Consider the following 16,523-nt stretch of genomic DNA (forward strand, 5'->3'; position numbering starts at 1 on the left):
TTATTACAAGGCAAAGAACTAAATGGTGTAGCAGCGCCAGGGTGACCAAGCTGGCGGTGCCACAGAGCTGTAGATGAAGCGATGAGGGCCTGAGCTGAACATGACACGGTGGTGGTTGCGGGGAAGAAGAGCGGATACAGATCGCCGTCACTGTTGCATCGAAGAAGAAGGGCCCCCGTGTGCAGATCCTTCACAGATACACCAAAAGGATCAAAAGCCATAATTAAAGAATTATCAGTTGTGAATCGCCTAACAGAGAGGAGGTTCTGAACAATTTGTGGAGCAACTAGAACGTTTTGGAGATGCAAGGGGCGGGAGGAAGAGGGAATAGAGGCATGTCCAATGTGAGATACAGGGAGATGTGATCCATTGCCAACAATAACCTGTGCATGATAAAAAATGGGTCGAGTATGAGCGAGGATACCTTGGTGCGTTGAGAGGTGCCTGGAGGCGCCCGAGTACGCGATCCATGGCCCGGTGTGACCACCTTGCATCGAGAGGTCATTGAGGGCGCCGATCAGCGCGGACTGCTCGGACGTGTTGTTGCTGGTGCTTGGGCCGGCCTGCTGCGAAGGAGGGCCGTAGTAGGACGGCGGTGGTGTCTGGCCGAACGCCTAGCCAGGGCCAGGGATGATGAGTTGCTGCGGTGGCATCAGCGGAGGCTGGCCGTAGAAGGGCGACTACAGAACGGATGGCAGTGCAGCGTACGGGTGGAAGCCGAAGTTGTGGACGTCGTGCTGGGCCGGGGCCATGGCGGTGTAGGCCTGTTGAGGACGCGGCCCGAGGATGCCTGGGAGCCGTGGCGCATGGTGCTGCGCGGGCCAGGCGTGGACGTAGCCGGACCAGGGACGCTGCTCGGGCGCCTGCGGTGAAGCGGCGCCATTGGTGGTGTAGCCGCCGTGGTTCGTCACGCGCTTGCGTTTGGTCTTGCCTTGATTGGGCGATGGAGAAGGGGCGTCGTAGTTGGCACCGTACATGCCGATGCCATAGCCGGGTGGAGGAGGACGCGGGAAGCCAGGTGGCGGTGGAGCGCCGCCAGGGCCGCCAGGGCCAGGAGCAGGGCCGCCGCCGCGCCCAAGACCGATGAGGGCGGACTAGGAGGCGATGCGCTCGGAGCCGCGGGCCTGTATCTCATCGAGAAGCAGCATATTGCGGGCCTCATCGAAGGTGATCTTGCCGATGCTGGAGTTGAGAATCTTGGCCGTGACGTGGTTGCGATCGTTGAGACCGCGCGTGAGGATGGTGACGAGGGTGTCGTCAGTCGGCGGCTGATCGGCGTCGCGGAGGGCGTCGGCGACGGTCTTGATGCGTGCGCGGAACTGCGCGATGCTGAGGTTGCCCTGACGCTGATCGTGGAGGTCGCCCGTGCGATGGACAACGCGTGTGCGCTTGTTGTTGAGGAAGACGGCAGCCAGGTTGAAGTAGAGCTACCGTGCCGTGCACGACGGATCCATGATCATGTTGGTGAGCTCCGGTGAGACGGAGGCGTAGATCCACCTCTTCAGGATGAGGTCGACGGTGCGCCACTCCTGGTCGGGGACGAGCGGTGGATCGTCCGTCAGGTGATGAAGCACTCCATGCTCCTCGACGGTGAGCTCCATCCGATTGCGCCACTGAGAGTACGAGCCGGTAGAGAGCTCGAGGGGGCGATGGATGATGTTGGTGATCTGGACGGCACGCATTGTAGACGAGGCAGTGAGAGGAGGAACATCAAAGGGAGAGTACTGGGGAACCTGGGTGATCGGTCAGTTGATGAGGGTCGGACCCGAAACGGTGGGCGGAGTGTTGGAGAAGACGGCCGGCGCCATGGAGGGAGGAAGGGCAGCCGTTGTGGTGTTGGAGAGGACCAGAGGAAGGGTGGGATGGTAAGAACTTTTACTTCTTTTCATATCTCATTTCATCAATCAACAAACCATACTCCTGTTCATTAATTTCGTCTGCTTTCACTGCTTCTCGCTGGATTACACTCAGTATATCTTGAAGAATCATCTGGGTAAAGAAAGACTTCTACGTGTTACCAACGAAATTTGCCGAGGTTCACATCAAGTCAAGATTGCGATAAGAAATCATGATGGACGTGCGGCAATTGCTACAAAATGGGCAAATGTTATCATGGACACGCAGCTCCTATAACACATATGGCTATCTTCTAGTTCAAGGAACACGGTTATGATGTTCGTGTCAACGTGTGGAAACGGGGACAGGAAATTAAGGAAACGGGGAACAACGAGTGATGGCCAAGGGTTTTCTGTAGGAGAATATTTCCCCCCTAAAAGGGCATCGGCATGGGTAGAAATATTGTAAAGGGGGAGGCCTAACCTTTGCTAAAAGAAATTACACCTTGGTCTATGCCTTTTTTTTTCCTTTTTAACCAAGCATCAATGCTTGAGAATGTCACCAATATTTGAACCAGCAATCTCAGATACACTTGTAAGGTTTTCGTGTGAATTTGATGCATATTTGATTTTCCTTCGGTTTTTTTTTTTTTTTTTTTGCTTGGGTGGAAGCTGCATGGTTTCGTCTCTTTTCAGCTGGCCAGAGAATAGTGCAGCAGGCCATGGCGTGTGTGGTGTGCGCATGGGCGAAGAGGACCCCTCGCGCTGCTGCCCAGCACGGCCTGCGTCCTCGTGTATTGGTGCTGATCGTCGCTTCTGCCGGTGACCGGAGGCCCGTGTGCAGCCCGCGCGAAACGAATTGCGCAAAACTCTCGGCAGGTTAACGAATTTGTTCGTAGCCACACCAATCGGGGAAGCTCTGAGCATCCACATCCACGTGACAGCACTTATCTCTGTCTCGATTTAATAGGCACGTACGTAGTCTAAAAAATTACTTTAATTATTATTTTAATTAATAAAATATAAAATATATGTTAAAAAATTATATCATTTGAAATCTTTTTTGAATATGAACTAATGGTACAAATTTTACATACATATTATTTATATTTTGTTGTATTAATAGTTAAACTTTGCCTTAAACTACGTGTATCTGTTAATCCTAGAGGGAGGGAATAGTAAGATTGCTTCCAACGTAGTAACATCACACACCCCAAAATCTTGTACATATATTTACATTGAGATTCTACAAAACAATTAATATATGAAGACTATGATACTAGTATATGATGCCATGCATTGTGGAGATAGTAACATGTAGTAGTATCATACGCATGATACTTCTATATGATACTATGCACTGTGACTAGTGTTACAACTCTATGTTACTCCCTACTCCTACATAGCACATGGTAATAAAGTAAAGCACGCGACTCTACAGAGTCCAGCTGCTACTCAATATACGGACATGTGTCAGACAAAGGGGCCGGTTCCAACTTTGACCGAGCAGAAAAGCAATCAAAGGATGAAAGGAAAAAAAAAGCGTTACACATGCATGTCCTGGCGCCACATGGCCCGCTTTCTACCTGCCGCGCCACTCCGTCACTTTCAGATTTCAAATACACCAGGCAGCCCACAAATACTCCAATGAATACGGTGGCTGGGTTACAGCAGATACGTACAGTGAGGTTGCTCATAGTGGGGAGTAACATAAGGTGGTGTCATGCATAAGTTACTAGTCTATGTTACTACCTTCATAGTGGAAAGTAACTTAGAGATGGTATCATGCAAAGTCTCATTTTATCTTGGGGTGTGTAATGTTATGATAACATAGCTAGTTACCACCCCCTTTCTTTCTTCATTTATTGCTATGCCATGTCACCAAAATAGCTTGAAATGTGTGATGTTACTACCCAAGTTACTCCTACTATCAGCAGTCTGACGGGCTAGCTCTAGCTCGCGGCCGCAACGAAAACCTCCAGAGACCACAGCACGTGGTCCGCAATACTAGGTGGATACACTTGATTTTTCTTTTCGACGTAGTAGGAGCAGGATACAGCAGTGGGCAGAGGGAATGCTGTAATCTACCGGCTGTACTGAATCATCTTTGTTTTCTCGCCAGACTTTGATGATTTGGAACGAACTGCAAGCGTAGGTAAACCTGTCAAATTATTCCACGCGCATGCATGAGATTGAGGCGACGGCCTACGTACGTAACCACCGGCGATGTTTCCGGAGCAGATCCAGGCACGGCCTGGCTCCAACACGCACGATACGAGCTGGCAAAGTTCTCGGTGTCCGGCGGCCGCCGGCTGCCAGATCATGCATGCTTTGCTAGGTGATCGAGTTTGCCGCTCGTGTAGATAGCATTTCTGTTTGCCCATCCTCGGAGTAATTAATCTATCTGAGTAAACCTCTTTCCCCAAATCTGTGTACTTCCTCCGTTCAACAAAATATATATGTTCAAGATTTGTCTAGATTTAGATTTATCTGAACACCAAATAATGTTTAGACACATCTGAATTTTGATAAACCTTTGATAAATTTCATGGAACTGAGGGAGTAGTATCATCCACGCGGCCAATCTGCGATATATTTTGTGAATAGTGAAAGCGCCATGCTGTTAGAAAGAAGCAACAAGTGACTAGACATGAGTGGAGGGATCGATCGAGAATGCCATGCTTTCCTTACCTGGGAGGCAAATTCCAAAGCCGAGCCTATTTGCTTTGCTGTACGTGAGAGCGTGGTGCATTCCCTGGCTGCAAAGACGATTTCAAGGATTTGTTTAGATAATGATAGTCCCTCGAGCTACGTACGTACGTGTTGCTCTCCTGGCCCGCACGCAGTCATAGTAACGGCGAAACCTACATGACGAAACCATAGGGTGTGGCTGGGCACGGCTGCACGTACTACGCGCGAATGGGGGGTAAAGTGAGTATCCACGTGACAACAATTACCACACACACTGACACTAGCAGCTACTAGACCTGGCAATCTACCAAACACGCGCGCGACTGTACTGAATCCACTACTGGGAGTACTGTGGTACGAGCTGACAGTCGTCAGACAGACGGGCCGGTTCGAGTTTGACCGAGCAAAATAAAAAGGGAAGAACGAAAAAGAAAGCACAACAAACATGCATTGCGCTGGCTGGCTGGCCGCCCAGCAGCGGGCACATGTGGGCGTCTTTCCAGCCGCCGTCGCTCTCCAATTTCAAGTACGCTTGCTGTATACGTACATACATACAACAGCACGTAAGCTATGCGACGATTTGTTTATACGGCAGTTGGGATGCAGACAGACAGAAAACGACCTGGGCCATAACGAAAAGCTCCGGCGCCACGTCGGCGCGGCACGGCACGGCCCCACGTGGAGAGCGTCCCGTCCAATCTAGCTACTTACCGCAACTCATGTGCTGCTGTGTAGAATTACGTTTGTTTTCGCGTCAGACATTGGAGCAAAATACTCGTGTCGATCAGCACGACAATTAACCTACGGTGCGTATGGAGCCCATTTCGTGGTGCATCTTGTCGAACGTCACGTTTCCTTTTTTTTTTCTTCCTTTACCCATCACCGGAGCACTAATCAATCAATCCAATTTCTTTGATTAAGCACCGGCTGCTCTCATTTCGCCCATACCCAGTTCAAAAAGCAAGCGATTAAACAACTGAAATGCCCGTATACATCCTTTGCTTACGTTCGAAGGAAATTCGGGCTCTAAAGCCATATCATTCCGTTTGATACGTGACAGCGATGCATGCATTAGTGCAAAGACAGTCTCAAAGGTTTCTTATTTTGTGCTAACGATAATAATCGCTTAAACCGCGCGCGTGGCATCAGCAGGCTCTTCTTATCGCTAATTATGCATGGTGGCTGGTCGCCGTCGCCCGTTGGGCGGTGGGATCGAGACGGACAGGGAGAGACGCGGCCCGCTGGCGCCGCGCCACAGCATCGTCCTCACACTTCTGGACTTCTGGTCCTGCGACGCGTTCCAAGTAAAAAACTACTCCGTACTAGTACCCGACGAGACATACAAGAGAAAGAAACTTTGATTCGGGCGGCCTGATTATTATAGACCATTCAAATTCGTCTCAGTTATACAATGGTAGGGCAATCAGGATTTGCCCGGAGTTTGATTAGCTTCTGCTAAGTAATCACGCGGAGAGAACAAATCATTTGATGCTCTTGTTTCCTAGATTGCCCTTCGGCCGCCTACGCGCAACTCCAACGCCAAGAGAAATGGGCATTTTTTAGGGTTCAAAACGGGCTAGTTGTGTTGGAGATGCCCTAACGAAGTGTCACGGTAGTGGGCTATTAAACCAACAAATTCATATTTCCGGAATTTCTATACGTAGAGCTTAGCATTGTTTATGTTTTTTTCTCTCAAAAGAGTACATTGTTTAAGTTTTATCTTTCTTATAGAAAAAATATTCCATCCGAAACAAACTAATTGACTTCACATTGTCTATATATATAGATGTATTTAGTCAACAAACTAAACTAGGTCCATCCGTATCTAGAAAAAATGGAGTCAATTAATTTGGATCGGGGTATTGAAAGCCACCTTCGAAAACCATCAAATTAAAATATTGAAAATTAGGAGGTTACCTATTATTTTAAAAAAATCACTGCAATTTGTATTGAACCCTAGACAAGTTAGTGCCGAAGGGAAATAAATCACACACATAAGCTATAACATCGATTGATGTCCTCTCAACAACGAGTACGCTAGGCATCATAATCATAGTTTCGATGTCATATGTGTGCCACTTATGATTCAGGATAATAACTTTTTGCCAAAGCAATCGCTACAAGAATAAAATTTACAACCCGCCCTTCCAATAATGCACATGACATGCTAACACAACGTCGAGGATTTGGGATAAGCTACAATTGGATATATTTCTATAAACCTTGTAGATTTCTACCTTTTTTGTGGGTTATATTTTCACATATTTCCTTAGGTAACTTTGGAATCCAGGATGGTTGTGAATATCGTTATCTGAACTTGGAGACTAATGAAACCGACGCGAGAATCAACCCCAAAAATCGTATTTATAAGTTTCAAAAAATTATGAGAGTAATCATGCAACTATATACCACATTGATACTTACTCGTATACCTTTTAAAGGAAAAGTATGACTTTATTTGGCCTACAAATAAAGAGAGATAATGGAACTCGAATATAAATCTTGCACAATACTTACATCGTACCATGGTCATTTTCACATTTTTGCGCAAGTTAAATAATTTCATACTTAATTTTCACGATTGGCACACACATACTTACATGCATCCTCTACATGCAAATTCAAATTTGGTATATTTTTGACTTCATTTAGTAAACTTCTTATTTTAGTATTGACTGCGGGTTTAGGAGTTTCGAGGTTATGAAAATTCTCTCCTAGGAAGATTTTCCTTTCCCAGGAAAATGTTGATAGTAATCATCTTTAGTAAATTTCAAGGTTAATATAGATTATTGAACAAATTCATCCTTGAGGTGGAGATTGTACGCTTAAGTTGTCATGTCAAATGATATGCTTAGTTTTCAAACCGCTCATTTATCTTGATAACCACTTATCGCAGGAAATTTCTCGTGTAGTTTAAGGGTTTCGTATGAAAGACAACATTTTTCAATAGTTTTTTTTTAATTAGGAACTCTACAACTCAAGTCTTCATTGTGGGCCACGTTGCTACGTTTGCATTGTTTTTCTTTTCTCTTGGTACTTGGAACTAAAGGAGTACTGTGTTTATAACAAAATTAAATATACTCTGTTCATACTGGTTTACAGGTAATTACGTATTTTGAGAAAAAAATTGACTACAAATTTGATTTCCAACGGTATAATTTTTGTGACATATATCTTATATTTTATTGATCTAATTAGTAGTTAATGTTTTTTCTCGAAATAGGTAACTGCCCTATAAACCGGTACTAGGGAGTAACTTTTTTTTACATACAAAATTATTTAACAGTAAAAAAAAAGGTGTGGCTGTCAATGACGAGTACTGCAACCGAAAATGAAGGGACAATGTTAGCCAATGGGTAATATGGTAACTTCCCAACAACTGTAATCAGTTCCTGCTGGGCAGTTTGGGAAAGAACAAAAACACACAGACACGAGTGACAGACACCGAGCCCCCAACATACGCACGGCCATAGGTCTCTTTCGCAAAAGCCAACCCAAATCTCCATCTTTTCTTCCATCCATCTCGCCGGAGGAAATCGAAATCCCGAGCGAAGAATCCCGTTTCTCCCTGCTTTGCTTTGCATCCCTCGTCCCTCTCCAGTTCCCTCCCCGGCATCCTCTTCCACCTGAAGCTTTTCTTGTTCTTATCTTCGTCTTTGGGGGGGACGAAACGCGGCGGAGGGAGAGCTGCTCGGCCATGGCATTGCCCGCCCGCCTCGTCCGCGTCGCGCTGCTGCTGCTCGTGGCGCTCTCGTTCTGCGCCGGGACGCATCACGCTCCTCGCGAGTTCCACAAGGCGGTCGGCTCGGGTTCAGGTTCTTGCACATCTCTCTGTTACTTTTTTCTGTTGCCTGATTTGATGAAGAAATGACTGGTTGTCTTGATTTATGTTGGATTAATGGTGGTTCTGTGTGTCGCTTACGCCAGTTCTGTAAAATATCTGAACATTCATGGTTCGTAAATATCTGAACTTTTTTTTCCAAAGAATTCGGACCGTCGATGTGGAAATACTCCCCCAATTTTTCTGGTGTTCTGTGGTCCTCAGGTTATTTTCCGAGAACCTTGGTCCTCAGGTTATTGAGAATCTGTTTCTTGCCCTCCTCTTTTATTTTCTGCAGTTTTATCTGAAAACCAAGAGTACAACCGTTCAGTTTTTTTCTTCTGGATTTAGAGTGATGTTCTCGACGAATCTGTATCCCTTTGTGATAACAGTGAAAACGAAGAGTACTACCGTTCCGTTTAGATTTTTTTTTCTGGATTTAGAGTGTTGTTCTCGACGAATCTGTGTCTCTTTCTATAGAACAGGGAAAAAACACTCGCTATTATGATGTCATGCCCTTTGCCTATTTGCAGTATGAATTTTTTCAAGATGATATTGGCATCTTGGCTGCCTCACGAATTTCGGTTCTTATGACAGCACACCAATTATTTCACCCCTCCTTTTAGCGATACACTTTTTCCAGGTTTCTGTAGGTAGCTCTCAACAATGCCTTCTCAAACTCTTTCTGTACCCCTGAATGGATTTCTCATTTCTGGTCCAGTCTTCGGTCCCTTTCGATGTGGGATTTCCCCCTCTCTTGCTTTATCCTCAAGTGGTTTTCAGTAGGTTTCCTTTTTGCTCCATTAGGCCCTGTATTTTCATGGAGTTACTTCCACGTTTTCCTGTTATATTCTCCATTTCGTGTTATGGGGCTTAGTTCACCATAATTTTACAGCTCTGAGTTACCACTTATCAGTGTCAAGTTTGTTTGGTAATTTTGAAGATTTGCAGCAACACAAATTTTGGTTCAGGTTATAAATTAACATGTGCGTGTAAAAAAGGTTTACATTATCATATCTGCATGCCTATGTGTCTGAAAATTTATTTACAGCTTTGATTTATGAGTATCAAGTTTGTTTGGTAATTTTGAAAACTACCACATTTTTTCTTGTTGAAGTTATAAATTAGCACTTGCATGTCAACAAGGTGGATAGTATCTGTGTCTTTATATTGATTGTATATGGGTTACTTATTACTTTCCTGGTCGTGACAAGAAGTTCTAATTGAAAAAATGCAGATAAGTTTGGCTTGGTGGTGAGAAGATCAATTGCTGAAGCTCCTGCTGACATAAATGTCACCACCAATAGCTCCTTCATCCTGGCGGAACATCGAACATTTCGGAAGGACCCCTTGAATTCCTTTGATAGATATACAGGCGGTTGGAATATCAGTGAAGTGCACTATTGGGCTGTAAGACTGTTTGAAAACTTATCTTGCATCTCTGCTGTCTGATTATGTCAGTTACTTGGATGGTAACATGTTATTGTTCTTTTGTTTCAGTCAGTCGGATACACGGCGTACCCATTGTTCGTCGTTGCCTTGCTGTGGTTTGTGCTATTCTTTCTTCTTATGATCGGGATTACCTGCCATCATTGCTGCTGTCCACACCACAGTTACAGCTACTCGAAAGTAGCATATGCCCTTTCACTGATACTCCTGATATTATTCACCTGTGCTGCAATGTAAGTACTCACATTTGTAAAGCTTGGTCGTTCCTTATTTGTTAGTTCTTTGCGTTGGAATATTTTGAGTTGCGCTTGCTAAACTAGTTCCATCAATGCTGCCAGTGCTGGAAGTGTCGTGCTGTATGATGGCCAGGGCAAATTCAATTCTAGCACGACGACCACCTTGGATTTTGTCGTCAGCCAGGCTAATTTTACTGTCGAGAACCTTAATAACCTCTCGGATAGTCTATCTGCTGCAAAAAAAGTTGACATAGGACAGTTCCTACTTCCTCCGAATACGCTGGGTCAGATCAATGAAATTCAAGGAAAATTGAACTCGTCAGCTACTGATCTTGCTACTAGAACATCTGATAATTCTGAGAAGATCCGAAAATTGCTAAATCGCGTGTAAGTATCATTTTCCTTACCATCACAATTTCCTACGAATGATGTATTTTGACAGGGAATGGTTCTTATGCATACGTTTGACAAACTTTATTACAGGCGGATAGCTTTGATTGTCATTGCAGCAGTAATGCTTTTTCTGGCATTTGTTGGCTTCTGTAAGTGCTTATCTTTTTTTACATTGGTTTAAAATGAATGTAACAGTATGTATTTGTGGGCAAAACCAAGTTAATTCTAACATGGTGATTGTTTGATTTTACAGTGGCATCCATCTTTGGCCTGAAATTTCTTGTAAACATGTAAGTTTATGCCTTTTTATGCTATCATGCTTGACTAAACCTTTTCTATGATAATTTAACAAACTGAGGGTATTGCTCATTTCCCCAAATTTTATGCAGTTTGGTGGTTTTTGGATGGATACTGGTAACTGGGACATTTATCCTGTGTGGTGTATTCCTTCTTCTCCATAAGTATGTATTCCACCTTTCTGCAATCATACCACTCATCATAAGTTCTCTACTGTCAATACGTACACATAGCGGTTTTTTTGAGGTGGTTCTTTAAATGCATCTGTGAGCTGAATCCATGTCCAACTAATATTCTTAATCGAATTCTAGATGACCAGCTTATATAGCTATATTGTGAAGTTGAGTGGCTCTCAAAGTTAAGTGCACATGATGTAGTGCCTGCATCGAGTCATCAAAATAAACCACATTCACGCCTTTTAGTCTTTCTGCATTGCAAATGTATATCCATTGGCATCCTGGATTGTCATGGTTACATCCTCGCTGTGCTCTAGGAATTTTCCTTGATATTTTTGGTTAATTTGACTCTGAAACCCCAAAAAACTTCCATTGTTGTACTCTATCTATCTTTTTATTGTTGTATCTTATTCCTCTGTTATCCATGCTTTCAGTTATCACCATTGCTAAGTACAGATCGTTATTACCTCTCGTCTGTTGTCATTATTTCAGTGTTTTAGGATTGCTGAAAAATTTAATGTGGGGGTTAGTTCGAATACAAATTTGCAGCCATTACGTGATAGTAGTAATAGTGACTTTTGGTTACTTTACTATGTCAGACCCTGTTGGTTGTTTTACTATGTTATACGCTGTGCCTTATCTTCGACATTTTTAGAGTGCAAAATATTGCCTTTAGTGACATCTCTGGCATGGAAACATACTTTTCCTCTCTGTTGCAAAACTTGTCCCAAATTGCATATTAACGTGTGGTAAAAGCTGGGAACGAAGGGGGATTTTGGAATATATCCATATGTTTGGTACAATTTTTGTGTGTTCTCTTTACTGTTTGCTAGTTACTACTGCATGGAATGTATGTCTTGATCCAGTCACTTGTACTCCAGTCCCTATCTTCCAACAGCAACTCTGATGATGAATGAGTTCACTTATGATATCAACATCTCATAATCCATTTTTGCCATAACAGCGTTGTTGGTGACACTTGTGTTTCCATGGACGAGTGGGTTGCTCATCCAACAGAACACACAGCTCTGGATGACATTATCCCCTGTGTCGACCCGACTACCGCGAATGAGACCCTGACAAGAACCAGGGAAGTCACATCCCAGCTAGTGAATCTGGTGAACCAGGTGCTCACCAACGTGTCAAACAGAAACTTCCCTGCGGCGGCAGCACCTTTCTACTACAACCAGTCGGGGCCTCTGATTCCTCTACTTTGCAACCCCTTCATGGCTGATCTGAGCAACCGCACCTGCACCCGTGGAGAGGTTACCTTGGACAACGCAACCCAGGTAAATCTACGGTTCACGGCTGCATTGGCTGGCTACGATTTTGTTTTCATGGCATTTTGGCGAACTCTGAAAAATATTGGTTCGTCTGCCCGCACCAAATGCAGGTCTTCAGGAGCTTCGAATGCCAGACCAGGACCGTCTCGGGAACCGAGATCTGCACCACGGTGGGGCGCCTCACACCAAGGATCTTCGGGCAGATGGCGGCGGGCGTGAACGTGAGCCTGGGGCTGTACCAGTACGGCCCATTCCTGGTCCAGCTGCAGGACTGCACCTTTGTGCGCGACACCTTCACCAACATCAGCCAGAACTACTGCCCGGGGCTGGAGATGCACAGCAAGTGGGTGTACATCGGGCTGGCGCTGGTCTCCACGGCGGTGATGCTGTCCCTGATATTCTGGGTGATCTACGCTAGAGAGCGGCGCCACAGGGTGTACAACAAGCAGCACAAGCACGACCCGATGGGCGGGAACGCCTGATCCTCGACGACCGTTTGGTTGGTTGGTTGGTTCACCATGGTCAACGTCATGAGTGTAGAGAGTAGCTAGGACGGTGTGCGTGGACTTTACTGTCGCCTGTTGATTGATTCTTTTTCAGGTTTGTGAATCTGATGCGTGCTAGTATTTGTTTGTATTCCTGCCTCGTTGATGTACAGTTGTGGTTTAGAAGGAAGAATTTGCCTGTTGACTCTGCCTTGCTTCTCTTTTCATTTCATCTCATATTTATCCTGGCATTGTGTCAATTTTTCAGACACTATGGTGACGTCCGACAGGTTGACATTGAGTTGATGATAAGTGGGGTATATCAATTTGTGGGCACTAAGTGTCAGTGACTCAAAGTCACTACGATACTTCGTGCTCTGAGGTCTGATCTGTTGGTCCGAGGTGTCAGCTTTGCTGCTAACTGACTGGACACATATAATTTCGGCGGGATGTAGAAAGTCTAAAATGGTGAATTAGTTTTTTTCTTGAGGCATCGTTTTCATTTCTTGGTCGTGGTCTCGGCCGTCGGAATTCCGGAGATGGCCGGGCTCGAACAGCCAGCAAACTTGGGCGTTTCCTGCTCGGGCTTTGCGTTCCATCTTCCAAAACCGTGGTGATAGGATTGCCTTGATTTGGAAAGTAAGAACACAGTAAGCACGAGAGATTCTAGGTTTTCCTTTGGTGGAGTTCTGCCGATCGGGGAGTCGTCTAGGATGATCCCTAGCACATCGCGCTGCCGTTGCCTGCTAGATCCAGCGGGGATGGACCGCATCAGCGCCCTCTCGATCCGACGATCTTCTCCATCTGGTACTGGGCCGCCTGGGCTGCGTCCGCACCGCGGCGCGCACCAGCCTCCTCTCGCGCCGGTGGCGCGGCCTCTGGTCCCGCCTCCGCAGGCTAGTCTTCCGCGGCGTCGCGTTACGCCGGCTCGAGCCGGCGCTCGCCCGCGTCTCCCACCCCGCGGTGTCCCTCCTCGACATCTGCGTCCCCAGACATGGCAACCTCGTCCTCACCTGGCTCTCCAGGCAGCAGCAGCACGCCGGTGCCGCCAGCGTCGCCTCGTTGCTGCGCGCCGCCGCGCGTCTCTCGCCGGACGAGTTCGTCCTCACCGTCCCGAAGCTTTTACCAGGCTATGACTGGGAGGTCGACCTGCCGTCCTTCCACCGCGCCGCCTCCATCAAGTTGGACGTGGTGCACCTGCTTCTCCAGCTGCCGGCCGAGACACAGTTCCCGACGCTCGAGACGTTGTGCGAGTGCTCAGGGTTAAATTACCTATGCATGGGCTCAACTACGACATGACGGTCCACTCGACCACGCTGGAGGAGCTTGTCGTCGAGGCCAAGACAACAAGCAGCCGAATCGACATGTGGCCCCCGAGCTCAAGAACTTGGCCCTGTGCTTCTACCATCAAGGGATATCAGAGCTCAGCGTGGCCGTATCTGCACCAAGGCTGGAGAGGGTCTCCTGGGACTGCAAGTTCATCGGCCCCACTCTTGGTCTTGGACATTGGCACCTGCAGTTACAACGCTTGAGCCTACGTCCTGGGGAGAGCTACCACCTGCACATAGATGCCGCTTATGTACGTGTCAACGTGTCCTTCTTCTCCCGCTAAGTAAGCTTTTGATCAGAAATCGAATGACGCCCTGCCATAATGCTTTGCAGGGCCTGTATAAACTTCCATATGAAGGGCGCTATGAGGGAGTATTTTCTCAGGAGATGGAAAAACTGTTGTTCGCCGACTTCTCTGCTCTGGAGCTACATCTCACTACAATGGGGCATGTTTTCGGAGCATTTGTTATGAATCTCCTTGGGATGAATCCGATCCGCTGTGCTATACAAAAGCTTAAGATCGTCCTACCAAGATCAAAGGTAATTCTCCACTCTGCTTGTGTGTGCATCACACATTCTATACTTGTTTAACAAAATTTATCGAGGTTGCTAGGTAAAGTTTTGACACGAGGTCTCTATTGTGTGTTTCGTTATAGGAGAGAGAAAAAGCATGCTCGGCGAATGGCTGTTGTGATGAGCCCACGAGCTGGAAAACACAAACCTTCTCCTTAACTGATCTGCAAGAAGTTGAAATCGATGGCCTCAACGGAGACGATCATGAGCTTGATCTCTTAAAGCTGATATTCATGTGCGCTCCAGGGCTTAAAAGAACGACTCTAAAGCTTTGGCGTGAGCACACAACAAGTAACCATGTATGCACACAAGTGCGTGATATCTTTAAGGCACATCCATATGTGAAATCATCCTACATTTGGTGCTCTTAGACGCAACAAAGGCTAATCATTGTAAGTTTATAGAAACATAAACTTACCCTCGGCAAATTTGTAGGGTGGTTGAAATGTTTGGTTAATATGCCAATTATAATGTTTGCTTGTGCGTTGTGCCCATGTTTCAATTATTACCTGAACATGTTGTATTGTTTTTTAGGCAATATTATGCTCAACTTTTTAAAATTTCCTCATATATTAATTTTTTGCGCCTTTGGCGAATACGGCTACACCATATACGACGACTACGACATCGACCACGGCTACATCAAGATCGGCTACCTCGACATCAGCATCAAGAAAACGTCTACGACAACTCAAGAACTCCAGTCAACAGCGTTCGCGTCGTCACTTGCGCCCACGACACTCCCGCTGTGACTGCGGGAGGGAAGAGAAGGAACCAGAAGGGGACGCCGATGAAGACAAGGAGGAGAAGAGGGCGGAAGCGCAAGACTTCAAATCCAGTCGCAAGTGTCCACTTCACACCCGCTACGACTGAGGGGGATGTTAGAATTATAATATGTAGGGGTGTATACGTAAGATTGGAAGTCATCATCTTGCACTACAAGTCTATCCCCTCTCCTTGTACCTCTATCACTGGTAGAAAAATGGCCATTAGTCGTGGTGCGCAACTGCCATTAGTCGCGGTTGCGCAACCGCGACCAATTAAGCGCGACTAAAGCCCCCCCTTTAGTCGCGGTTGCTTACGAACCGCGACTAAAGGTCCATCCACGTGGGCGCCAGGCGACGGTCGGGGCGGAGGACCTCCAACCGCGACTAAAGGCCCTCGCAGGTTTAGGGTTTGCCCCCCCCCCCCCCCCAAACCTGGTTTCTTTTTAATTTGTATTGTTTTATTTCTTTTGTGTTTTATTTTAATTCTGAAGGAGTTTCACATATTCTACGGTACTACATACATACATATGAATGTACAACTTCAAACAAATTTGAAATTAGAACCAAAAAGAATTCAAGAGGAATATACAATATATATATATATATTCAATATCGGATGACCATATACAATTTTGAACAAGTTTCCATACATAATTTAGTGCATATGAAGTTCTACGTCCTCTACATAGTGTTCTCCTTTAGGATCGATGACTTGCCTCACGAACCATCCAGCTAGTTCCTCTTGAAGTGGTCGGAAGCGAGCTTCTGGACTAAGCATCTTCCGGAGGTTATTCCTCTTGACATTGTTATCACACGGAACCCGCTCAGAGGTGTATCTCCGGATCATCTCACAAACATAGTATCCACATGATTGGTCCCCTTTGGCTGAATATCCCCATTCCCATGGATTGACCTTTTAAATTGTAGCTCTTTTTGGAATTCACCGACCTTTGTATCTACGAACCGTCTCCAAACCCTACGAGGCAAAGAAAATTAAATGAACAAGAGAGTTATTAGTTACTTGATATTAGGAAATGAACGAAATAGGCCGATCGATATAGAGCTCAAATGAATGAAAATAATTACTTCTGCTTCATTTTTCTCATGTCGGCCCAAAGCTTTGCATCCAGATTCTGTTGGAGATATGCCCAAGAGGCAATAATAAAATGGTTATTATAATATATCTTTG

At 45.8% G+C, this 16,523-nt stretch overlaps 3 protein-coding genes across 4 annotated transcripts; 2 read left to right on the forward strand and 1 right to left on the reverse strand.

The window, feature by feature from the left end:
• Positions 1–1,094: 1,094 nt before the first annotated feature.
• LOC139832700 (uncharacterized) lies at positions 1,095–1,682 on the reverse strand. The gene is made up of 2 exons (XM_071822519.1): positions 1,437–1,682; positions 1,095–1,346 (listed from the first exon to the last, which is right to left on the reverse strand). Exons 1-2 carry the CDS (start codon positions 1,680–1,682, stop codon positions 1,095–1,097), a joined length of 498 nt encoding a protein of 165 aa, XP_071678620.1.
• A 6,263-nt stretch (positions 1,683–7,945) lies between these two features.
• Positions 7,946–12,873, forward strand: LOC127305197 (uncharacterized). Of its 2 annotated transcripts, none has more exons than XM_051335590.2 (9): positions 7,946–8,335; positions 9,584–9,756; positions 9,847–10,028; positions 10,134–10,418; positions 10,515–10,573; positions 10,678–10,714; positions 10,814–10,885; positions 11,862–12,186; positions 12,291–12,873. In XM_051335590.2, the coding sequence occupies exons 1-9, from the start codon at positions 8,224–8,226 to the stop codon at positions 12,660–12,662; spliced, it is 1,617 nt and encodes a 538-aa protein (XP_051191550.1). In that variant the 5' UTR covers positions 7,946–8,223; the 3' UTR covers positions 12,663–12,873. The 2 variants fall into 2 exon arrangements, with proteins under 2 accessions (XP_051191550.1, XP_051191548.1); XM_051335588.2 differs by having other exon boundaries at positions 7,948–8,341.
• Positions 12,874–13,204: 331 nt separating this feature from the next.
• Positions 13,205–15,319, forward strand: LOC139832701 (uncharacterized). The gene is made up of 6 exons (XM_071822520.1): positions 13,205–13,237; positions 13,416–13,927; positions 14,115–14,244; positions 14,328–14,534; positions 14,651–14,843; positions 15,102–15,319. The coding sequence occupies exons 1-6, from the start codon at positions 13,205–13,207 to the stop codon at positions 15,317–15,319; spliced, it is 1,293 nt and encodes a 430-aa protein (XP_071678621.1).
• Positions 15,320–16,523: the final 1,204 nt, after the last annotated feature.

Source organism: Lolium perenne, chromosome 6, assembly GCF_019359855.2.
Source record: "Lolium perenne isolate Kyuss_39 chromosome 6, Kyuss_2.0, whole genome shotgun sequence".
In the NCBI taxonomy this organism is placed as follows: Eukaryota; Viridiplantae; Streptophyta; class Magnoliopsida; order Poales; family Poaceae; genus Lolium; species Lolium perenne.